Source organism: Coregonus clupeaformis, chromosome 7, assembly GCF_020615455.1.
Source record: "Coregonus clupeaformis isolate EN_2021a chromosome 7, ASM2061545v1, whole genome shotgun sequence".
NCBI lineage: Eukaryota > Metazoa > Chordata > Actinopteri > Salmoniformes > Salmonidae > Coregonus > Coregonus clupeaformis.
Genome location: NC_059198.1, coordinates 8,025,409 through 8,051,754, shown reverse-complemented (window position 1 = coordinate 8,051,754; position 26,346 = coordinate 8,025,409). Strand labels below are relative to the sequence as shown.

At 45.1% G+C, this 26,346-nt stretch overlaps 1 protein-coding gene across 2 annotated transcripts in view; it reads right to left on the bottom strand.

Moving 5' to 3' along the window:
• Positions 1–263: 263 nt before the first annotated feature.
• Positions 264–26,346, bottom strand: part of LOC123491197 (potassium voltage-gated channel subfamily H member 6-like) — a 44,758-nt gene continuing 18,675 nt past the window's right edge. For both annotated transcript variants that reach the window (XM_045221103.1, XM_045221104.1), the window contains 10 exons: positions 8,308–8,733; positions 7,769–8,186; positions 7,423–7,622; positions 6,836–7,088; positions 4,507–4,700; positions 4,050–4,137; positions 3,640–3,924; positions 3,322–3,511; positions 2,674–2,881; positions 264–2,313 (listed from right to left, as the gene is read on the bottom strand). In XM_045221103.1, coding sequence (XP_045077038.1) covers positions 2,032–2,313; positions 2,674–2,881; positions 3,322–3,511; positions 3,640–3,924; positions 4,050–4,137; positions 4,507–4,700; positions 6,836–7,088; positions 7,423–7,622; positions 7,769–8,186; positions 8,308–8,733 — 2,544 coding nt within the window. In that variant the 3' untranslated portion in view covers positions 264–2,031. The remainder of the gene's footprint in view (positions 2,314–2,673; positions 2,882–3,321; positions 3,512–3,639; positions 3,925–4,049; positions 4,138–4,506; positions 4,701–6,835; positions 7,089–7,422; positions 7,623–7,768; positions 8,187–8,307; positions 8,734–26,346) is intronic.

Sequence of the window (26,346 nt, the reverse complement as noted above, 5' to 3'; positions counted from 1 at the left end):
CTCCATATTAATGCCCATGATTTTGGAATAAGATGTCCGACTTGCAGGTGTCCACATAATTTTGGTCATGTAGTGTATATATAAAATGCAGGCAAATCATGTTTTTGACTGCACTGGGCCTTTAACATGGCCCAACTGAATGAACTCCTGGTTTTAAAATGTGGTTTATAAGTTGATGTCTATTAATTCCTGAAGAATAGAAAATGGTGCAAACCACCCAAGTCCAAGCCCTCACCCCAAAATAAACAACTCGTCAGAAGTTGGAAGTTTATGTATTATTTGTTATAAATAATCTTTAATCTAAAAAATAATTATGATTTTGTGCTTCAAGAAACCTTTACAGAACAAGAAAGGCTTAAAAAACGGAGTTACATTCACCTGAAACTGTCAAAAACATCTTGACACTGGGATTCTGGGGAAAATGACACTATCCCAGTGACATCACTTGATTGGCAGATTCCATCCACATCACTTCCTCCCAGGTGGGCATCAAACATCTACTAACTTTGGCACCTTGAATCATTACACACATTTGGGCCAGGATTCAATCTGATCGCGGATTTGGACAATGCACCATTTGAACGTAATTTCCGATTGAGCCGACATATGCAGCATTAACCGTTAATGTGGTCTCTGCAAAAGCGGGAACATTGCCTTGTAGACGTGCATTGGAGGACAAAGCACGATCAGATTGAATCCCGGCCTTAAGTACATTTTCAAAAGGGTGATGTTAAATATGTGACCATGTCACTTACTCAAACATAGTCAACAAATATTGCACACACACATTCCACACACACAACACACACACACCTGAAAAAGAGATGATGCATCCTTGGTGTAACAACAGTCCTGTGAAACAGAACAGATATATAGACATACACAAACATGATGAACCAAGCAAAGCAGTAATGGCTGTATAAATGAAAGGTGTTTATGATGCTTCACAAGTCCTACATAACTACAGCATAAAGGAGATGAGAAAACTGTCTGTTTTGGTTTGTTTCCCATGTCAATTAGCTGTTCTCATGACCCTTGACAATGTTGAAACAATAATGAGACATGTCACTTCATGTTAACAAATATTGCTTACCATTACGTCATGATTGGTAGAACATGAGAATATAATTACTGTATACCAAAATGGCCACTTTTTAGTCATTCCTACCATACAGATATAAACAGTATTTAGATGGCATTTATACCATCTGTTGATAATATGTTACACCAACACAGCAATAGTGCGAAATAAATATATTTGTGCATTCATAACTATTCGATTTTCCAGATTCACTGTAAGATCCTCATGATCATTACATTTTCTCATTTTGATTGAATACTATAAAAATACGTTTCAGTTCAACTTATAAAAAGTACTGAGCCTGAATGTGCAGTTCTTCTACAGTGTAAACATACAGTATACACACAGTTATATGTATTTTTGGCCAAATTCTTATCTCCCAACAAAAAAGGACCATGGCATAGTAAGCCATGCGTGTCACTGTCATCATACCTGATCACTTAACAAAAGCAGAACCAGAGAGGAATGCAGATACTACAGCTTTGAGATCCAGAGAAAAGAGGGTTTGGGGTTATTGTGAGTGTCCGTGTGACGTGTGTGTGTGCTTCTAGTCAGCCCAGTTTCATATCAGTTCTCCATAGGCAGTGCCAGGCCCCCAGGCTTTGTGGGGTCTGGGTTGCAGAAATCCTAAACCGCCTCTCAATAATGCCCTAGGCCCTGAGAGAGAGAGGAGAGGTTGGTTGTCGCACAGGACCAGTGGTGCCTCAGCCCCGGGCCCTGTGAGTCAGTGAGAGGGGGCCCTCAATAGAACCTCCCCTCAGCTACGTGGAAGGCAACCCACGTTGATCAGCAGCATCTTAAAGGTTAGGGGGTTGGGTGGGGATTGGAGAGGAGTGAGAGAGAGGAGGATTAGTGAAGTGACTCTGCAACATTTGACTGTCCTCCTGTGGTGGTGCAGGGGGTGCTGGGAGTGAGGGATGATCAGGTTTAAGGTTAAAGGTCAGAGGGTTTTAGCTGCCTGGCAGGATGGGGTCAGAAATGTGCCTCTGAATCTCCTGCCCCTCTGTGGAGGTCTCCAGGTTGTCAGGGAGGGAGGGGAAACGCAGGCTGCCACACAGCAGTCCAGAGGGCCCCATGGTGGGGCAGGAGACCTGGGGGGGGCTGAGGCCCATGGAGGGCCCTGGAAGGGGCTCTGTCTCAGGGGACATGGACATGGTGTCGTCAGAGGCTACCGTGAGGTGGATCCCACTGGACAGGCAGTCCTTGGACTTGTGCTTGTCTGAGTCCTGGCTCTGCAAAGAAAAAAAGGGGGGTAAAGCGATTCAGTAACTCTGTATACAGTACAACCTTCAATACGAATACCTCGCTCTCACTCATTTCATCAGCCCACTGTTTCACAATATAATTATAAATAATAATATGCCATTTAGCAGACACTTTTATCCAAAGCGACTTACAGTCATGTGTGCATACATTTTTACGTATGGGTGGTCCCGGGGATCGAACCCACTACCCTGGCGTTACAAGCGCCATGCTCTACCAATTGAGCTACAGAGGACAAAAGCTACATAGCTTTTGGAGGACAGAGCATTGTAGCAAGCAAGCAAAAACTGATATATACTGTACTATCTGTGCACCATACCAGTACCCACCTGCAGCGGCGAAGGCATGCTGTCAATCTTGATTGGGGGCATGGAGGGGACAGTGTGGATGACGGGGGCTGCTGTGCCGTACAGGGTGGTGGGGTGAGCAGGGTGAGGGCTGGGCAACACAGCACTGTAGGCCGGGGGCACTGGGGCCATCTGCCTCTGGAGCAGCTGCAGGATGACGTGGATGTCTGCAGTCATCCGAGTCTCCAGTCTGGGAAGGGCCAAGGATGGAGGCAGGATGGGAGAGGAAAAACCATAGATAAATAAAATCAATCATTGCTTCCTCTGTGATCTCTCTCAATCCTTTCTTGGTCTTCCTTCATTATTTATTTTTGCTTCTTCTCCAATTATTATCTTCCTTTACCTGTCTGGAAATCCTCTCCTCTCCTCACAATTCCTGTCTAAAGATCCCTTTTGCTGTGCTCTCCTCACTTTTCCTCTTCTCTCCTCTCATCATTTTCCTCCTCCTCTTCTCTCCTCACTTTTACCCTCTTCTCTCCTCTCCTCACTTTTACCCTCTTCTCTTCTCTCCTCTCCTCACTTTTACCCTCTTCTCTTCTCTCCTCTCCTCATTTTTCCTCTCCTCTTCTCTCCTCTCCTCATTTTTCCTCTCCTCTTCTCTCCTCACTTTTCTTCTCCTCTTCTCTATACCTGTGGAGCTGGGACTGTAGCAGCTCCACTCTGGACTCCAGTTCACTGGGCCTGTCCTCTGCACAGGGAGGAGGGTGGTAGGTGCCCCTCACTGAGGAGCAGCGCTGCTGGGGATCTGACAACTGACTGGTCCTCCGGTCAGGCCAATACCCATACACCCCTGGGCCTGGCATGTTGATGGGGGCTGCGGCTGGGATGTAGAGAAATAGCAGAGATGCCTGTGTGAATGCTTTGAGGCAGGTTATAACATAGTCCAGTCCACTGATCTTAGTTAGTTAATGCGTAATACTGTGTATCTATATCTCAGTCTCTCTCTACCTGTGTACTGGTGACTTCCTCGGTCCAGGGGCGGCCCCATGCCAGCTGAGGGTCCGCTGGGGGGCAGCAGGCTGACCACAGCAGGGGGGTAGTCATCGGTGTCGTCCCCGGAGGGGTACAGCTCTGCTTTGCTATGTCCCAGAGGCTTCATCTCATCGTCACTGGACTGGGAGCAGGCGCTGGCGCTGCTACACATGCCCTCCCAGTGGGAGCTTGTGTCAGGGCCGTTGTGGTTCCCCAAAGGACACGACTGGTCTGGAAACGAGTCCTCACGGTCCATGCCGTCTACACACAGCCAGGACAGGTACAATGACCACCACAACTTTATACATATCATTGATAGTAACACTACTTTTATCAATGTATAAGAAACCCATGAAGACATAATGAGCAGATCCACACACACTCACCAGGCCGGTTTCTCCTGCGTCGTGGCCGCGGCCGTCGATATCCACATTCAGAGTCCTCACTGGGAGTTGCCTGGTTTATTCTATCTACCTAATACACATCAGCTTCAGTAATTCAACAAAAAACAACTCACACTTTACAACACATTACACATACATCATTAAAATCATCAGGTTTATACACACTAAATATTCAAGAAGTAATGTTTTTGCATACAGTTTTGCCTAACTAAAACTCATTGAACTTGTGTTAAGCTCTCTTTATGACTAAGGGCTGGTTTCCCGGACACATATTAAGACTAGTCCTGGGCTAAAAAGCACTTTCAAAGTAGATTCTCCATTGAGAATGCTTTTTAGTCCAAGACTACACAATCCATGTCCAGGAAACCGGCTCAACATGAACAGTATCTATTTGTGGTTTGAGAGAGTGCTCTCTGTCCCCCTCTCATGGTAGACTCACATCCCGGAGGTTGAAGGTGATCTCCAGGTTGGTCCAGAAGCAGTCGGAGAAGTCTGGGTACATGTCCAGCACCTCCAGCAGGTCGTCCCTCAGGATCCTATGGAGGTCACAGTAGGTCAAAGCCCTGACGTCCGCACTGGACTTCCCTGGACGCCCAAAAAGATAGATGGGCTCCCCGAAGATATCATTCTTACCTACAGAGAGAAAGAGAGAGAGCGAGAGAATGGAGAGATGAGAGGTTGAAAGGTGTGACACAGGTGAAGAGGAAAAGGAGGTGAATAGAGTGACAATGGAGAAAGCAATGTTTGAACACAAAGATAATTGGACAACATAAGCATTAAAAACATTCATAAGCTCACTCACATACACCGCCAGGGGGAGTGAAAGCCTTTCTATACAAGACTAACCTGATAGATATTTTCTTCTGGATTATTTCTGGATTTTTCAGAGATAGAGTAGAACAACAACACTAATGCTCTACATTATTCCAGTTAGGCCTGACTTTGTGTCCACTTAAATGCAGAGGGGAGACTAATCAAAATGAGACAGGCTAGCATAGAGAGCGTGGGTCTGAGCAATCGGGCGATCTGTAATCAATGACACTGTGAAATGGAAGTGGAGCCGTGCCCAAACACCTCTGGCTAAACAGCACACCAGAACACAGCAGTGTGTGTGTGAGAGAGTGAGTGAGAGAGAGAGAGAGAGAGAGAGAGAGAGAGAGAGACAGAGAGACAGAGAGAGAGAGAGACAGAGAGACAGAGAGACAGAGAGACAGAGAGACAGAGAGACAGACAGACAGACAGACAGACAGACAGACAGACAGACAGACAGACAGAGAATGTACCAAACCACAAGCTTGAATGGGAAGAACGAGGGGAAGACTTAAAAAAGAAGGAGAGGCTACCCAGTAACCACCATCACCCTTCAGCCTAACCAGTAACCACCATCACCCTTCAGCCTAACCAGTAACCACCATCACCCTTCAGCCTAACCAGTAACCACCATCACCCTTCAGCCTAACCAGTAACCACCATCACCCTTCAGCCTAACCAGTAACCACCATCACCCTTCAGCCTACCCAGTAACCACCATCACCCTTCAGCCTAACCAGTAACCACCATCACCCTTCAGCCTAACCAGTAACCACCATCACCCTTCAGCCTAACCAGTAACCACCATCACCCTTCAGCCTACCCAGTAACCACCATCACTCTTCAGCCTAACCAGTAACCACCATCACCCTTCAGCCTAACCAGTAACCACCATCACCCTTCAGCCTAACCAGTAACCACCATCACCCTTCAGCCTAACCAGTAACCACCATCACCCTTCAGCCTACCCAGTAACCACCATCACCCTTCAGCCTAACCAGTAACCACCATCACCCTTCAGCCTAACCAGTAACCACCATCACCCTTCAGCCTAACCAGTAACCACCATCACCCTTCAGCCTAACCAGTAACCACCATCACCCTTCAGCCTAACCAGTAACCACCATCACCCTTCAGCCTAACCAGTAACCACCATCACCCTTCAGCCTACACAGTAACCACCATCACCCTTCAGCCTAACCAGTAACCACCATCACCCTTCAGCCTAACCAGTAACCACCATCACCCTTCAGCCTAACCAGTAACCACCATCACCCTTCAGCCTACCCAGTAACCACCATCACCCTTCAGCCTACCCAGTAACCACCATCACCCTTCAGCCTACCTAGTATCCACCATCACCCTTCAGCCTACACAGTAACCACCATCACCCTTCAGCCTACCCAGTATCCACCATCACCCTTCAGCCTACCCAGTATGGCCACCACCACCCTTCAGCCTACCCAGTAACCACTATCACCCTTCAGCCTACCCAGTAACCACCACCACCCTTCAGCCTACCCAGTAACCACTATCACCCTTCAGCCTACCCAGTAACTACCACCACCCTTCAGCCTACCCAGTAACCACCACCACCCTTCAGCCTACCCAGTAACCACCACCACCCTTCAGCCTACCCAGTAACCACCATCACCCTTCAGCCTACCCAGTAACCACCATCGCCCTTCAGCCTACCCAGTAACCACCATCACCCTTCAGCCTACCTAGTATCCACCATCACCCTTCAGCCTACCCAGTATGGCCACCACCACCCTTCAGCCTACCCAGTAACCACTATCACCCTTCAGCCTACCCAGTAACCACCACCACCCTTCAGCCTACCCAGTAACCACCATCACCCTTCAGCCTACCCAGTAACCACCATCACCCTTCAGCCTACCCAGTAACCACCATCACCCTTCAGCCTACCCAGTAACCACTATCACCCTTCAGCCTACCCAGTATGGCCACCACCACGTCATCTCTCAGAATCTCTATGGACCCTCTGGAGATGAAGTAGAGAGCTGAGAGGACATCTCCCATGTGGACCAGGGTGTCGCCTGGAGGGGCGTGGGTGGTCTTAAACCTCATGGCTAGCGCCCGCAGACAGCCCTTACTGGCCCCCTTGAAGGCCCTGCAGTTCTGGAGCAGGCAGCGGTTCAGGTGGAGACAGATATCAGCCTGCAGACACTCAGGGAAACCCTTCAGCACCTAGAGAGAGGAAGGGAGAAATGGGAGAGGGAGAAAGAGAGACAGGGAGAGATGTTTCAGTTGATGCTCACTATTGACTGAGGGGACACATGCACAGACACAGACACACATTGTGTCTATGTGATTGTTCAGATTGAATTGACAGGCGTGCTCTCTGCTACGTCATGTTCCTGTGGTGTTAGAGGCCCAATGCTTTTCTCTTCTCTGCAAGCAGCAGGACACACTATCTATCTACTAACACATAGGATATGACGCACATCATTTCGTGTGGGTATGGATGTGTGTGTGTGTGTGTGTTTGGCTGTATATGAATGTGTGTTAGAGAGTTACTCACAGCGTTCATGTCGATGCCATTGGTATAGGACCAGGCATGTTGGAAGTATTCCTCCAGTCTCTGGCGTAGTCCCTCTGGGATCTGGTGGAAGCGGATGAACTCTTTGACACGCAGCATCTGGGTGTGGTAACGGGCCGTGCCGGAGTACAGCCTCTGGATGATAGCCGATACGTTACCAAAGATACTGGCATACATCAGAGCTACAGGAGATGACACAGAGACATGTCAGAGACATCCAGCTAAAATGATAGGTGGTACTACATTTAAAGCAATGCAGCAACGCATATGAACACTCTCGACACACAGGCACCCCACAGACACAGACACACACTGGTGACGTACTCACAGCCAATAAGCATGATGCAGATGGAGAAGATCTTCTCAGGGTTGGTGTTGGGGGAAACGTTGCCGAAGCCCACGCTGGTCAAGCTGCTGAAGGTAAAGTAAAGCGCTGTGACGTATTTATCCTTGGTGGAGGGGCCAGAGGCAGGGTCTGTGTCGTTGTATGGTTTACCAATCTGTTCAGCCAGGTTGTCCAGCCAGCCGATCTTCATGCCTCCGATGCGGGCCGAGTTGGTGCGCTCCGCGTTGCCGATGGCGTACCAGATACAGGCCAGCCAATGGGCGATGAGGGCAAAGGTGCACATGAGGAGGAAGAGAACGGCGGCGCCGTACTCTGAGTAGCGGTCCAGCTTTCGCGCCACGCGCACCAATCGCAGCAGCCGAGCAGTCTTCAGCAAGCCAATCAGAGTGGTTGTCTGGGGCTAAGAGGAGAGAGGTTTTGAGAGAGACTTTGTTGAATTTATACACAGACCAACTCTGCAAAAAAAGGACCAATACTACACATAGATTAAAATGATCCCCCTTCTCCTCCCTCCATCTCACCTCATCGGAGGCAGAGCGGAATATGAGCAGGTCAAAGGGGATGGCCGCCACTATATCAATGAGGAACCAGCCTTTGAAGTAGTGCTGGGCAATGCGGCCCGGGTGGCTGACCACCTCGTCATTGTGATTGACATATGTGGTCCGGAAGTTGATGAGAATGTCCACGATAAACATGACGTCCACCACCAGGTCCACCACGTTGAGGGGGTTGCAGGTGTAGCCACAGGAGCGCCGGAGCTCGTCCTCCACCTCGTTGAGCAGGAAGGCAGCAGAGTAGGGGGTGAAGACGGCCGTGTAGATGACCAGCAAGAGGATGACCCAGTCCCACACCGCCTTGAAGGGACTGTAGTGGAGGATGGTCCACTTGTGGATGCGAGGCGCCTGGAGCTTGTACTCTGGCAGGACGTCAGCCCCCAGGGACAGTACCTAGAAGGGGAGAGGACAGAGAGGGTCAGAGAGTCCTGCTGAATCTAGATTAATCATGGGCAGTAAAAGTGAATCAGAATTTAACCTGAATATCTTCACAATGGCCCCTCACCATCCTGCTGAAAAGGCCTTGATTAGAACCCCAATAATATCACATGATAAGCCAAACAGCCTTAGCAAAATGGAAAGCTGTATAAGAAATGGGAAAGAAAGTGGGAAAGAGAGTGAGTCATGTCAGAAAATTGTGCAGAGAAACCCGAGGGATGGGGGTTCAGGCAACTAGAGCAGAAGACAGTTTCAGAAGAGAGGAACAGAACAGGACCTGATATTGTCTTTGTTGTGCCCTTTGGGGGAAGAAAGGGGAGGAACTGTGTTGTGTCTACCTACGGTGTCTGACACCGCGGGCCTCCAACCTCCTCAGCACAACTAGAACAGCAGCAAAAAAACACAAAAAAAAACTCCATTAGCTGTTCAAGCACTGTCACAAATCAATCAGAGTTAATGTGTAGTCCAGAGTGAGACACAAAGAGGGAGAAGTAGTGTGTGTGTGTGTGTGTGTGTGTGTGTGTGTGTGTGTGTGTGTGTGTGTGTGTGTGTGTGTGTGTGTGTGTAATGCAATGCAATGAGTGTAAATGTTCACACAAACATCCCTCAGTCTCACAGCAAACCATCATGTTGTCATGAAGACTATACTGTGCTGGAGTATAAGCAATATCTGTCCCAAAGGACACTGTAGAAGCCAATGTCACAGCTTTTCACAAGACAAATATCTACATGGTTGACGGTAGGTCTGATTTCTGAGTGTTCCACACAGTTCAACACTGTCAGTACAGCCAAATAGGAACCAAATATAATGACCATGTAATAACCAGTATGTAAATCATAGATGCAAATTCAAATATAGGGAGGACTTTAGTGGTTGTGTTGTCATAGCAACAGCACAGACCATAATATTACTTAAAAATTAATATGATCCTCACACCATCATCGAAACCACAGTATCTGAATTGACAACAATAACCCAAGAGATCACACTCACATAGACCACTTCAATCAGTCTGACCCTACTGCTCCTACTAACCGGTACAACGATGAGAGCCTCCATTCCCAGGAGCTCCAGTCTATCTTGGTCCCGACCACAGCAGCAGCAGGAGGAGGAGGAGGAGCACGACACCCTGGTCCCCTTCAAAGTCCCCAGCAGCCCACCCTGTCTCCCCTGGAACAGATATGTTCTCCCCTGCTCCATCCTAGCCCGCTATGTCCACACAATGCCCCAGACCAGCTACCCAGTGTCCCAGTGCCTATGTGACCAGCTCTAACGGACCCTCTCTGGCTGCCTGGCTGTCAGTGCCCATCTCCCCCGCCCCACCCCGCTCACTGGCCTTTTAAAAGACCCTGCTGCAGCTCACCTGCCACACCATGTGACCCCCTTCACTGTCCCTCGGCCAATGGAAGAGCAGGGTAAATGCCCTAATTTACACGCAAATCGACAGGGATTGTTGCAGAGAGCTGGGTGATTTTGGTTCATTTTCACTAACACCTTTTGTGAGTGTGTGCGTAGGAGGGCAGTATTGGTCAAAACTGTCTGTGTGCTTGACGTAGTGGTCAGAGTTAGTCTGAAAGTGCTCTTCTGACACTAAGGAGCATGTGCTTGTGATCCACCACTCTGACATACGTAGGCAGTGGTAGAAAAAGTACCCAATTGTCATACTTGAGTAAAAGTAAAGATACCTTAATAGAAAATGACTCAAGTAAAAGTGAAAGCCACCCAGTAAAATAGTACTTAAGTAAAAGTCTAAAAGTATTTGGTTTTAAATATACTTAAGTATCAAAAGTAAATGTAATTGCTAAAATATACTTAAGTATCAAAAGTACAAGTAAAATTATACATATTTTCAAATTCCTTATATAAAGCAAACCAGGCGGCACCATTTTCTTGTTTTTTAAATTTACGGATAGCCAGGGGCATGCTCCAACACTCAGACATAATTTACAAATGAAGCATGTGTTTAGTGAGCCCGCCAGATCAGAGGCAGTAGGGATGACCAGGGATGTTCTCTAGATAAGTGTGTGAATTAGACCATTTTCCTGTCCTGCTAACCATTCAAAATGTAATGAGTACTTTTAGGTGTCAGAGAAAATATACATAATTTTCTTTAGGAATGTAGTTTAGTAAAAGTAAAAGTATTCAAAAATATAAATATTAAAGTGATGTACAGAGAAAATTTCAGGTTTGCTGAGCGCAAACTTGAACATTGTGAAACTGCTGTGCAAATTCCAGCACTGAGGCTGTACCCGCTTTAAGTTAGTTTTAACAGTGGTCAAGTAGGCTACTGTGGCTATTTGATCATAATGTAGGCCTACCAGAGTGGCCTACCATCAAAAACAATGGAGAAAATGCATCCCATAACATTTTAACATGGAAATAGCTGCTCTATCGTTCAGCCTACAGTAGCAGCCAATGTGTGGTGTTCAATGTATGCCTACATTCCATGAGACTTTTGAAAAACATGCAGGACTTGACATTAACCTGTTTATCCACTTGTCCTTCAGACAAGGAGGTGACTGAAAATGTTGTTGTGTTGTTTGATGCAAGAAACCACTTTACAAAATAAAATGCATGATTATTCCCGTACCATTATTATAGAGAATCAGACAAATTATGCTACCCTCTGCCTATTGGCTACTTAGCTTATGCAAGCCTGTCTCAAAATACACCACTACCCCTTTAAGACAAAAAAAAGCTCTTTACCTGACTCGCTCTCCAAATATGTCTAGAAATGTACACGTTTTGTGCTCTTGTAGGAAGCAATCCCTCCCCTATTGCTGACTACAAATAATCTATAACTGGGCTAATAACTCACTAACTAGCAAAGGATATGAACAAAATGTGCACACGTGGCTACATGCAGCTCTCGCTTTGATCTCAAAACAAGCGCATCTACTCACGACCGCTCATGCTGTAAACACAGTCCAGTTCAAAGTAAATGGCACAGATCCATATATGGCAATGGTCTATTTGCATATAGGCCTACTGCAGCTCTGATTGTTTATGCCGCACTGGTCTGTGTAGAGTACGGGCTGAGTAGTGTATGTCAATGCAATAGAATCCTACTCCGATGTGTTCTGCCTACAACAAAATACCTTACATTGTTCGTTTTGTTTCGGTATGTTGCATTGAAAGTGGCTAATGTTGCGTTGATTCGATCACAGTAAAGGGAACCATTGATAGTGGTAACAGGGAAAACTCTAGAACAGTGGTCACCAACCTTTTCTGAGTCAAGTTCACTTTTGAGTCAAAATGCAAGCCGAGATCTACCGCTCAGATTTTTTTTTAACATGACTTAAAAAATGTAAGCCTATGCAACATTAACCAATTAAAAACAGTACTGTAGCAATGAGGTTTGTGCAGTAAGCTATAGGCCCAATACATTATCACCGCTTTGATTGAATTGCCTTGCCGATGCATTGTTGTTCGGGCCATTTTTAAAATTATATTTCAAAATTTGAGGTAGGCTATATGATCACACCAGTAATAGATATGTTGTTGTATTACTTGTGAAGCACAGCTGAGTGAGCATACATTTAAATATTTTTATTTTTATTTTACTGGGCTGATGGTGCCTGCATCTGATGGTCAGTCTCAGCGGAGGGAGAGAACAGAAGACTGAGGGTCCGCCTCTCAACATCCCTACGCTCTCCCTTTCCTCCACTGACACTACCAAAAAGGGACACTGGCTTCCAGGTGATAGCGAAACTCGAGTCGCACCGCATTATTTCTGCCTCATGCACAAATTCATGTTGTTACTCCTATGAACAGAGAATGTGAAATATTCCTTGATATTAAAAAAGACCCAAGCCGCTAATAATAACAATGCAAGCCTATAGATACACTTTCCTACTCATTCATTACTGCTGCAGTGCTTGTTGTAGTGCTAAGTGGAAATAGGAAGAAGGCACATTTTATGGTTTTAAAAATGTTGAATACAAAGTGCTGAGTAAGAACTTAAACATGAACTCACTCATAAAAACAGTATCTCTTTGTGCTATTCATTGACAATCTCTCTCTAGTCATGGTTTTAAACGTTTTGAAATCTCACAGTATCAACTTTGCTGCAGACACGGTCATCCGAGCCATCCGATTGGCCAGAGGTAGGCCTATAGTGCACTTGATGAAATGGTTCAAAATGGAAACAGTTCGCCTGAATCGGGTGCACTTACTGCCAACAAGTATTATTTTATTTTTTTACAGAAATAGGAATACCTTGGAGATCGACCAGTCGATCGCGATCGACCGATTTGTGACCACTGCTCTAGAAAGTTGAGTGAAGTTAAATATCGTGCTTCTCTCTTTGGGCTGATATTTCTGCACTGGCTCATCCTGCTTTGCATGTATAGTTTGCATAACTATGAACATAGCCATGGTGACAAAATAATCTGTAATAACACACGGCGTTACCATAGTGCCCTTGCTACCAATCCTCTCCAATGTCCCTACTTACAGGTACATTAAATGTGGCATGTTCAGTGCTACAAGGTTTTTGCCCTACTAAATAACCTGAAAGTACAAGATGAAAGCTTCCTATGACAACTTCCATCTCTTTCCAGAACATCTGACCTCTCTCAACCCACAGCTTTGATGCTTAAATGGAAACGATTTTCAGACTCAAAGGAAGAGAACAAACCTGTTGGGATAAACTCCCCTCATACAATCAGTCCTAGAGGTGATAAAATGACACCACATGGTTTGCCATCTATCTATCTATTCCCATTCAGACTACATACGGCCCACTTACCGCTCTATGACCCAACTCTCAACCAGTACAGGGGGTGCTGCTCCAGTAGTCAGTAAACTAATCTAATACAGGGAATAGTAGGCCTGAGCTTTAATTAAATGGATTGTTCAGTTAATGCATTTCTTACGCTGGAAAAACAATTGGAAATGACAAACCAAAACGATTGACTGAAGACCGAGGATGTCAAAATGCACTGCAGAATCTCTCATAGCAGAGCATTTGAAGTACTGTACAGATGTAGGATCTTAATTTGAGCCAGTTTGCTACAGCAGGAAAATAATTCTGCAGCAACAGGAAATGTGAATTATTATGTGGATTATAATTCATGGACATTTTTGTAGGGGTTGATACATTTTTCGTAAAGAAAATCAAGTCTGACATTTCAAAGTGGAAACTACAAACTTCAGATGCCTTTTTAAACCTAAAATACACAAGTTTTACATTTCCTGCAACAGGGTGATCAAATGAAGATCCTACACCTGGAGTACTGTTTGCTACATACCGTATGAAAGGAGACCTGACTGCTGGGGGCTGCTTCTTCGTAGGGGACTACATAGGGCTCAGGACCTTGGGCCTCTTTACTCTGCGACCAATGTTTGTTGCTAAATGAGGGTTGTTATTCCACTTGTCACTGTGCTCTCTTTCTCTGACAGATGTGCTCTCGGACCAACGATCAGGATTCTCCCCTTGAGGGCTGAATTTAACATCTAACATGATGAACCTGTGGGAGCCAGTTGAGGGAGGGGCAGTGTGTGTGTGTGTTACCCAGATTCACTCATCTGGGTAATTTCAGATTATTGACATAATTTCCAGTCCTGTTTCATAATGACTGAATAAGATCCAAGCCATCTGCACTGCAATGTTTTACCCAAACCACACAGGGCTTATAACAGCTAATAGTCCTTATTGGAAAATACAATGACATCTGATATAGAATACAACAAATACCTTTTTAAAGATGAAAAACAAACGCTAGCTATTTGTAAAGAACATTTAACTACGTTAATATTTCATTAACAATCCTGTCTGAAATTAAAAAAGTTGTTTAGCTCAGCTGGTAGAGCACGGAGCTTGTAACGCCAAGGTAGTGGGTTTGATCCCCGGGACCACCCATACACAAAAAAATAAATAATTATGCACGCATGACTGTAAGTCGCTTTGGATAAAAGCGTCTGCTAAATGGCATATTATTATTATTTATTATAAACACTTCTAAGGAACTGTTCTCTTTTAAATCTAAATGAAATGTGATTCATACTTATCAAATGAACATGAAAGTGAGTGAACAAATTCCAGAAACAAGTACCCTGGAGCCCACAGAACATCAACATAATTATCACCTATGGAAAAAAGTGGGCGACAAGTGACACAAGACAAATTATGATGACAACAAGATGACATCAGCACTAACAACGACCGTCACAGCCCCTGCCTCACTGTCAATACGGAGGATGTAGCTAGCTAGCCTGCTATGAACCACCAGGTGACTATGAGTGTAAGAGGAGAGGCAGAAAAGGACAGGAGTGAAACAGAAGAAAGAGAAAGAGAAAATCGGGAGCGAGAGAGTAGAGTTGGAGTACTCACTGGTTGGAGTTTCTGTTTGAGGCTCATGTTGAGGAGTGTGGCTGGAAGAGAGGCGGGAGAGAACTGAGAGAGGGGAACGTTTGTAAACACTGCCCTCCCTCTTACTCTCCCTCTGCAGCCGGCAGCCCAGCCCTCAAAGCTGGAGCCCCGCGGCAAACCTGCTGCTAATACAGCATGCACAACATATTCACACACACTCAGACACACACTACCAGTCAAAAGTTTGGACACACCTGCTCATTCCAGGGTTTTTCTTTATTTTTACTATTTTTTACATAGTAGAATAATAGTGAAGACATCAAAACTATGAAATAACACATATGGAATCATGTAGTAACCAGCTTTGCACACTCTTGGCATTCTCTCAACCAGCTTCATGAGCTAGTCACCTGGAATGCATTTCAATTAACAGGTGTGCCTTGTTAAAAGTTAATTTGTGGAATTTCATTCCTTCTTAATGCGTTTGAGTCAATCAGTTGTGTTGTGACAAGGTAGGGGGGTATACAGAAGATAGCCCTATTGGGTAAAAGACCAAGTCCATATTATGGCAAGAACAGCTCAAATAAGCAAAGAGAAACGCCAGTCCATCATTACTTTAAGACATGAAGGTCAGTCAATATGGAACATTTCAAGAACTTTGAAAGTGCAGTCGCAAAAACCATCAAGCGCTATGATGAAACTGGCTCTCACGAGGACCGCCACAGGAAAGGAAGAACCAGTCACCTTTGCTGCAGAGGATAAGTTCATTAGAGTTACCAGCCTCAGAAATTGCAGCCCAAATAAATGATTCACAGAGTTCAAGTAACAGACATCTCAACATCAACTGTTCAGAGGAGACTGTGTGAATCAGGCCTTCATGGTCGAATTGCTGCAAAGAAACCACTACTAAAGGACACCAATAAGAAGAAGAGACTTGCTTGGGCCAAGAAACACGAACAATGAACATTAGACTGGTGGAAATTTGACATCCCATCTGGTTTGGGCTTGGTGGGACTATAATTTGTTTTTCAACAGGACAATGACCCAACACACCTCCAGGCTGTGTAAGGGCTATTTTACCAAGAAGGAGAGTGATGGAGTGCTGCATCAGATGACCTGGCCTCCACAATCCCCCGACCTCAACCCAATTGAGATGGTTTGGAATGAGTCGGACCGTAGAGTGAAGGAAAAGTAGCCAACAAGTACTCAGCATATGTGGGAACTCCTTCAAGACTGTTGGAAAAGCATTCCAGGAGAAGCTGGTTGAGAGAATGCCAAGAGTGTGCAAAGCTGTCATCAAGGCAAAGGGTGGCTACTTTGAGGAATCTCAAATATAAAATATATTTTAATTTGTTTAACACTTGTTTGGTTACTACATGATTCCATTTGTGTTATTTCATAGTTTTGATGTCTTCACTATTATTCTACAATGTAGAAAATAGTAAAAATAAAGAAAAACCCTTGAATGAGTAGGTGTTCTAAAACTTTTGACCAGTAGTATACATACATACACTCAGACACACACTGAGACACACATGCACACAAACCTATAGCTAACACAAACAAATATACGCAGAATCATGAAGCATGTTTTAATTTAGAAAAACATAAACAATACCCGTAGGTAACGTCTGGAGTTATTTTAGTAAGAATTGTTCTACCCTACAGACTTATTCAGAGACAGGGGGCGCAGTAGGGGGAGATGTAGGGTCTGTCTCTCTCACTGACTGTCACTCACCATCTGTCACTCTTCTACGGACCACTGATTGTACAGTCAATCACTTAATGTGCTTCATCTTATGCAGACTAATCAATACCAGCAAAGATCAATGACAGTGATTATTTCCCTCTTTCTGTAAGCGCCAATCGAAATTCAATTATAAAAGAGCGGATTACCAAGAAGCTCAGTTGTGTAACGAGACGTAACCCAGACAAAAGCCTACATGCATTCTGTACTCATAATAGATAAGGTAACTGCCATGATGACTGCTTTTTCAGACCATTTATTTTGACCAATGGACACTTGTTTAGTAGTTACCCACCGTAACGTCCTCTTGCAGTGACCACGATCTGTTTGACCTGAAAACGGACCTTGTGTCCTCAACTCTGCCCCATTATGCCATGGCGGAGATTTCCCTTGTTTAGAACATTCTAGCTCTTCAAACGATACAGGGATACAGTAAGAACAACGTAGAGAGAGGACTGAAGGTGGAGAGAAGGAGAAAGGGAAGGGGAGAACCAGAGAGATAGAGGAGAGAAGATGGAAGAGAATGAGTGATACCTTGTAGACACCAACAGACATAGAGGAGGTAGTGGAGGACAGACAGACAGACAGACAGACAGACAGACAGACAGACAGACAGACAGACAGACAGACAGACAGACAGACAGACAGACAGACAGACAGACAGAGAGAGACAATCAGAGAGCGTGTCTAAGCCTCTGCTGCCCTCTACATCCATTAGTACCAGAGGCCAAGGTCATCGTCAGTGTCAGGCCACGTAGAGGGCCGCTCGATACCCCCCTGCCGCCCAACGCCTCCCCTTCCAGCATCACCAGAGCATAGGGCTGTTACGGTGACCGTATTACCACCACACTGGCAGTCACGAGTCATATGACCGCAGTCAAATTCCACGTGACCGTTTAGTCACGGTAACTAGGCTTCTCCAAACCAAACTTGCTAACTGCCTGGTACTCAGCACTCTATTGTCCATCTAATCACTCTGACATCGATGCAAATGTTATCGAAAATCAAATCAAACACTTCATGAGAGCCCATGAGCTCATGTTGCGCAACATTTCTATAGGCTATGCAATTGCGTGAGAAAACAGAGTTTTGATGGCCTCTATTAAAAAGAGGATTCAATCAGGTTTCTATAGGCTAGGCCTACTATATGTATTTATCAACTTTCCTAATATTAAGCACACTGCTTCGCTTTACAACAGGAGTATAGCCTACCTGGCTGGCATGAAAAGGAACCACGGGAAAAGCGTTTTCCATTCGTTATTTAAGTGCATCGATTACATGTATTTTTTTCCCCCTGCCCCTGTTTCGAGACAGGTGCATGATAATGGTCCATTCTAAACCAAAACAAATTTCACACATACGTTATTTAGTATATGTAAAGATTAAATCAAGAATAGTCTGATGGGTGACAATATTAGCCTATCACTTGTGAATTAAATATTATCACTTGTGAATGATGCCCAGCTTGTAAGGCAAGAAACAGTGCATGCCTTTTTTTTGCGACTTTTTAAAATCATAGTCGCACACCTCATGTAGCCTAGCCCATAGGCCTATATGTTTTGATAAGGTTTGTATCACAACTAAAGTGGCCAAATAACTTCTTAAAATTAAGCACATTAATCCACTTTATAACCGTGCAGAGCCTAACTGGCATACATAGGCAGCGTGTGAGTTTGGGGAAGCCAATTTTCACCATAAAATAAAGCATTACATGCATAATCGCATTTCCCGTCATTTTCGAAGAACAGTGTTTTCCCGCTAATTGATTGCATTTTGGAACATTTACACTTATAGCCTACTGCTGTGTGCGCATTGCTGCGCTTATAATGTGAAGAAATAGCTGAATAGTTTATCAACATTTTTAGCTAAACGTTCTGATTTGTTGCATCAGCCTCATTGCTTTTAAAAGGTTTTTTGATGCAAGTTGTTGTATTAATTTGGGATCTATCGCATCCGACAACTGTCCCAGAGTATGTTAGTAATATTTATTTATTGCACAGAAGGACAAGTTGACCAATAGAATAGGTACACCTTTGTACTATGGGGGATAGAAGATTGACATAGGCTAGTGCTTTTGCTGTTCGTTAGGCCTACTCATCTTGTTGGCTGACGAAAAGTAGGCTAAACGTGGACAGTTCTAACATCTTCAATATGCGCTTCACAATTTGATAAGAGGGACACGCACAGTTGCGTCCCCGATGTGTCTTCACTTGTAGCCTACTTCTTAGACAAAATGCCTGTGAGAAGTACCCGATCACATGACGAGCATTGGCTAATAAGAATTGAAATATCTGAGAGAGCCATGTGAGTGAGAGGTGTTTGCGGAGCACGGCAGCCGGGAATTATAATTATTATATTCAGCCCAAGGGCACAACGGCCACTTTGGCTGCAAAAGGCATGGATTCTTTAGGGGGCATTACGGCCACACAAGGGGGATGCCGCTGGAAAATTTGAGGCCTGCTTAGAATATTATCAAGTGCTTGTCAAGTCGTGAATGAGAAACTGTGTAAGGTTCTGTATTTATTTTCTTAGTTCACCTTGTATTCTTGAACGTAGCCCTGTCTTTCATTTTTGTTCCTTGATTTCACCTGTGTTAGTTACTCACCTGGTCTCATCAGCTCCTTATTTAGTTCAGTTCTTTCTGTTTGTGCCTTGTGAGGTATTGTTCGTTTTGACTCTACTAAGCCGTTTCCTAGCTCGTTTGTGAGAACCAGTTTTTGCCTTCAGTCCTAATTATGTTTCACCTGCCTGTTTGCCTACCTGTGTATGACCATTGCCTGCCTGTGACCACGATTCCTGCCTTCTGCGCGTGAATCTACACATTTTTCTCCCTGAGTATTCATTACAGAATACCTCACCTAAAACTGAACGAATTCAGCGGAGCTACAGTGGCGCCTAACCTGGCAAGAGGAGCGTATGGAGGTAATCGGCCATCTTCTCTGCCAGCCTATCTCTACTCCTCCGATGCCAGGTATCGTAACCCATAGCCCTCCTTAATTCAGATCCATGCCTGGAAAATATGACGGTTCACCTGGGAAATGTCCGGGATTTCTGATGCAATGCAGCAAATACATTGAGCACAACCCCACTAACTTCGCCACCGACAAGAGCAGGATGGATTTTGTTGTGTCTCTACTCACAGGCAAAGCCCTGGATTGGGCCATCGCCATATGGACTGCCAACAGCACAGAACTCGGATCCGAGACCCATTTCCACACCCTCTTCAAAGAGGTATTTGATCACTCTTCTTCCGGTCGTCCTATAGGAGATCTCCACATAGACCTTCAACAAGGACGCAATTCAGCTGCCGATTATGGCGTAATTAACACCTGCCGTGCTCTGCGCGTGAATCTATACCTTTTTCTCCCTGAGTATTCATTACAGACTGATTAAGTGTGTGCAGCCTGCACAAGAAACAAATCAGAGCTCATGACTTTCATGCAACTTTTTTCAAATCATCATTAGACTCCCATCATGCAGCCTTAGAATGTATTAAAAATCTAAACATATAGCCCAACATTTGTATCACACTAAAGTTGCATAAATAACTCTAAACTAAGCATATAGGAGGACCAGTTTCTTTGTTAACCGCTTTACACAGAAGCGGAATAAAACAGAAAATATAATTTCTATTTTATTAAGCTATGTTCAATTGCATTCTTCATACTATAAAATAATTACAAATAATGTCATGGAATTCTAAGCAAATCTTGTCTACTAACTAGTGTAGCCCACAGCCATATGGCATAGCCATATCAGGTCCTAACATAAGGACAACTCAGAGTATGCTATTCTGTTCTTCTGAAATAGACTACATTTTCTTCATATCATGATTCTTTAGACCTGTTTAATATAAATAATGGACTTATTGTGATGGTGTAGGCTATATTAAATGGATTTATTAGACTTTTTAAAATGTAGATGTTCCAAAGGTCTGCATCAGTGGCTTGTAGGCTATGTGTGGAAAACAGGAGATGCTAAATGTGTTTATGTTAATTAACGGTCAATTACCGTGAGACCGACAGTTATTTGCTTGACTGCCACATCCCTACCAGAGCACCACGTTTCATAACCACCCGCGTTGACCCCTCCCACCCCTGCCAGCAACACACAGACACAAGACCACCAGAGGGCATAGAACAGCTGGAATAATGCTATTACTCACATATAGTCACTGATGAAAGTGGGAAATGATAGTTGGAACGGGAAGTAGAGGGATTTAGTATGTACTGCATGTCTTTACAATAGGGCTCAAGCCCCATACTGTATACCGTGCTCTGACAAATAATAATAATAATTTTCAAAAAAGTATGGGGAAAAAAAGTATTCGATCCCCTGCTGATTTTGTACGTTTGCCCACTGACAAAGAAATGATCAGTCTATAATTTTAATGGTAGGTTTATTTGAACAGTGAGAGACAGAATAACAACAAAAAAATCCAGAAAAACGCATGTCAAAAATGTTATAAATTGATTTGCATTTTAATGAGGGAAATAAGTACTTGACCCCCTCTCAATCAGAAAGATTTCTGGCTCCCAGGTGTCTTTTATACAGGTAACGAGCTGAGATTAGGAGCACACTCTTAAAGGGAGTGCTCCTAATCTCAGTTTGTTACCTGTATAAAAGACACCTGTCCACAGAAGCAATCAATCAATCAGATTCCAAACTCTCCACCATGGCCAGGACCAAAGAGCTCTCCAACACAAGGCTGGAATGGGCTACAAGACCATCGCCAAGCAGCCTGGTGAGAAGGTGACAACAGTTGGTGCGATTATTCGCAAATGGAAGAAACACAAAAGAACTGTCAATCTCCCTCGGCCTGGGGCTCCATGCAAGATCTCACCTCGTGGAGTTGCAATGATCATGAGAACGGTGAGGAATCAGCCCAGAACTACACGGGAGGTCATTGTCAATGATCTCAAGGCAGCTGGGACCATAGTCACCAAGAAAACAATTGGTAACACACTACGCCGTGAAGGACTGAAATCCTGCAGCGCCCACAAGGTCCCCCTGCTCAAGAAAGCACATATACAGGCCCGTCTGAAGTTTGCCAATGAACATATGAATGATTCAGAGGAGAACTGGGTGAAAGTGTTGTGGTCAGATGAGACCAAAATGGAGCTCTTTGGCATCAACTCAACTCGCCGTGTTTGGAGGAGGAGGAATGCTGCCTATGACCCCAAGAACACCATCCCCACCGTCAAACATGGAGGTGGAAACATTATGCTTTGGGGGTGTTTTTCTGCTAAGGGGACAGGACAGCTTCACCGCATCAAAGGGACGATGGACGGGTCCATGTACCGTCAAATCTTGGGTGAGAACCATTGAAAATGGGTCGTGATGGGTATTCCAGCATGACAATGACCCAAAACACACGGCCAAGGCAACAAAGGAGTGGCTCAAGAAGAAGCACATTAAGGTCCTGGAGTGGCCTAGCCAGTCAACCTGGTGACCAACTACAAGAAATGTCTGACCTCTGTGATTGCCAACAAGGGTTTTGCCACCAAGTACTGTCACACCCTGGCTCTGGGGACTTTTAAATGTTGAGCCAGGGTGTGTAGTTCTATGTTGTGTTTTCTATGTTTAGTTTCTAGATCGTTTAGATCTATGTTGGCCAGGGTGGATCCCAATCAGAGGCAGCTGTAGCTCGTTGTCTCTGATTGGGGACCATACTTAGGTAGCCTGTTGGCACTAGTGGGTTGTGGGATCTTGTTCCGTGTAAGGTTTGTTGTGTGTACCTTAGGACGTCACGTATCGTTAATTGATTGTCTTTGTTCGTTGTGTTTATTCTATATATAATAAACATGAATGCTTATCACGCTGCGCCTTGGTCCTTCTCGTTCGTCAACGATCGTGACAGAAGATCCCACCAGACCTGGACCAAGCAGTGTGCCGAGGAGGAGCAGAGAGGATGGACTTGGGAGGAGATGAGCGAGAGGCTGGCAAGAAGGAGGGAGGCCCTGATCACGGTGGAGAGACAATCCCCCAAAAAAAATTTTGGGGGGCTCACGGCTTGGACGACGAGGCAGCAGGAGGCCGCGATAGAGCGGTTCCGCTGTTTAGCAGAGGAGGCCACCAGATTAGGGGGGTCATTGGTTCAGAGGGAGCCTGTTCCTGCCCCTCGCACCAAGCCAGTGGTGCGCGTCGCCAGCCCGGTCCGACCTGTTCCTGCCCCTCGCACCAAGCCAGTGGTGCGCGTCGCCAGCCCGGTCCGACCTGTTCCTGTCCCTCGCACCAAGTCAGTGGTGCGCGTCGCCAGCCCGGTCCGACCTGTGCCTGTCCCTCGCACCAAGCCAGTGGTGCGCATCGCCAGCCCGGCCCCTCCTGTTCCTGCTTCCCGCACCAACCCAGTGGTGCGCGTCGTCAGCCCAGTCCGGCCCGTTCCTGCTCCCCGCACCAAGCCAGGGGTGCGCGTCATCAGCCAGGTCCGGCCCGTTCTTACTCCCCGCACCAAGCCAGTGGTGCGTGTGTCCAGTCCGGCACGGCCCGTGCCTGTTCCACCGGTGCCTGGTCCGGCACCGGTCAGCTGCTCCACTCCGGAGCCAGAGCAATCCGCTCCACCGGGGTCCAGTCCAGCTCCGGTCAGCGGCTCCACTCCGGAGCCAGAGCAGTTCGATCCACCGTCGTCGGGTCCAGCTCCAGTCAGCGGTTCCAGACCAGACCAGGGGCGCAACAGGGAGGCGGATAATAGGTGGTGGTCACGCCCGGAGCCGGATCCGCCTCCGAGGCGGAATGCCCACCCGGCCCCTACCCTGTTATGTTTAGGTTGCGCGGTCGGAGTCCGCACCTTTGGGGGTTCTGTCACGCCCTGGCTCTGGGGACTCTTAAATGTTGAGCCAGGGTATGTAGTCCTATGTTGTGTTTTCTATGTTTAGTTTCTAGATCGTTTAGATCTATGTTGGCCAGGGTGGTTCCCAATCAGAGGCAGCTGTAGCTCGTTGTCTCTGATTGGGGCCCATACTTAGGTAGCCTGTTGGCACTAGTGGGTTGTGGGATCTTGTTCCGTGTAAGGTTTGTTGTGTGTACCTTAGGACGTCACGTATCGTTAGTGTATTGTCTTTGTTCGTTGTGTTTATTCTATATATAATAAACATGAATGCTTATCACGCTGCGCCTTGGTCCTTCTCGTTCGTCAACGATCGTGACAAGTACTAAGTCATGTTTTTCAGAGGGGTCAAATACTTATTTCCCTCATTAAAATGCAAATCAATTTATAACATTTTTGACATGCATTTTTCTGGATTTTTTTTGTTGTTATTCTGTCTCTCACTGTTCAAATAAACCTACCATTAAAATTATAGACTGATCATTTCTTTGTCAGTGGGCAAACGTACAAAATCAACAGGGGATCAAATACTTTTTTCCCTCACTGTAAATAAAGTCCACCTGTGTGCAATCTAACTAATTATGTGACTTCTGAAGGTAATTGGTTGCACCAGATCTTATTTAGGGGCTTCACAGCATATGCACGCACCACTCTTCCTTTATTTATTTTTTAGAATTTTTTGAAACAAGTTATTTTTTTTCATTTCACTTCACCAATTTGGACTATTTTGTGTATGTCCATTACATGAAATCCAAATAAAAATCAATTTAATTACAGGTTGTAATGCAACAAAATAGGAAAAACGCCAAGGGGGATGAATACTTTTGCAAGGCACTAATATATATATATATATATATTCGTTTCTAAACTGAACAAAAATATAAAACGCAACATGCAACAATTTCAAAGATTTTACTGAGTTACAGTTCATATGAGGAAATCAGTCAATTTAAATAAATAAATTAGGCCCTAATCTACGGATTTCACATAACTGGGAATACAGATATGCAACTGTTGGTCACAGATCCCTTTAGAAAAAAAATGGGCCTCACAATGCTCTCAGGATCTCGTCACTGTATTTTTGTGCATTCAAATTGGCATCGATAAAATGCAATTGTGTTTGTTGTCCGTAGCTTACGCCTGCTCATACCATAACCCCACCGCCACCATGGGGCACTCTGTTCACAACGTTGACATCAGCAAACCGCTCGCTCACATGACGACATACACATGGTCTGCGGTTGTGAGGCCGGTTGGATGTATTGACAAATTCTCTAAAACAACGTTGGAGGTGGCTTATGGTAGATAAATTAACATTCAATTCTCTGGCAACAGGTCTGGTGGACATTCCTGAAGTCAGTATGCCAATTGCACGCTCCCTCAAAATTTGAGACATCTGTGACATTGTGTTGTGTGACAAAACTGCACATCTTAGAGTGGCCTTTTATTGTCCCGAGCACAAGCTTCTTGATATGCCACACCTGTCAGGTGGATAGGTTATCTTTGAACAGGAGAAATGCTCACTAACAGGGATGTAAACAAATTTGTGCACAACATTTTAGAGAAATAAGCTTTTAGTGCGTATGGAATATTTCTGGTATCTTTTATTTCAGCTCATGAAACATGGGACCAACACTTCACACGCTGCGTTTATATTTTTGTTTAGTGTAACATTATCTTATCGAAGTCTAATTATTGATTCTAAAACATTTACTTTTTAGAAAGAAATTGTTGAAATCGTAGAAAGGTACAAGGTTGGGGTAAATTCCATTTCCAATTCCAGTCAATACAGGAATTCACTGAAATTCCAATTCTCTTCAATGCTTTTCAATGAGGACAATTTGGAATTGAAATTTGGTTTACTTAATGAATTGACTGGAATTTAAATGGAATTGACCCCAACCCTGGGAAGGCAACATAATTAGCCTGGAGAAATCCATGTCTCCCGAGTGGCGCAGTGGTCTAAGGCACTGCATCGCAGTGCTAGCTGTGCCACTAGAGATCCTGGTTCGAATCCAGGCTCTGTCATAGTCGGCCGCGACCGGGAGACCCATGGGGCGGCGCGCAATTGGCCCAGGGTAGGGGAGGGAATGGCCGGCAGGGATGTAGCTCAGTTGGTAGAGCATGGCGTTTGCAACGCCAGGGTTGTGGGTTCGATTCCCACGGGGGGCCAGTATGAAAAAAAACACAAAAAAATGTATGCACTCACTAACTGTAAGTCGCTCTGGATAAGGGTGTCTGCTAAATGACAAAAAAAATATATATATATAATTTTTTTAAATAAAAAACATTAAAAACAACAAAAAAATTAATAAAAAAATCCAGTCTGATTGTGCTCACATTCCACTCCTTGCCACTCCACGTCATGCCAAACGTGATGATTTCGCCAGGCTAATTATCTTATAGATGTGTGAACTTGTTGGTGAGAGTGATTAAAAATCAAACATCGTAGCTCACACACTTACTGTATAATTTGAGAGTACGTGTGTGGTATTCATAGTGATCAGCAGCTGAGGGCTCTACCAGGAGCAGGCTTGGAGGAAGTGGAGAGGGGGGCATCTATTAGCCCGATCGATTTTTCCATTGGTAGTAACTGGAGGCATGCCACATTGCCTCCCATGTGCACCCAGCGAGCAAGGCAGGGGGCATCGACACGACAACCTCAAGAGCTCTCCTCTCAC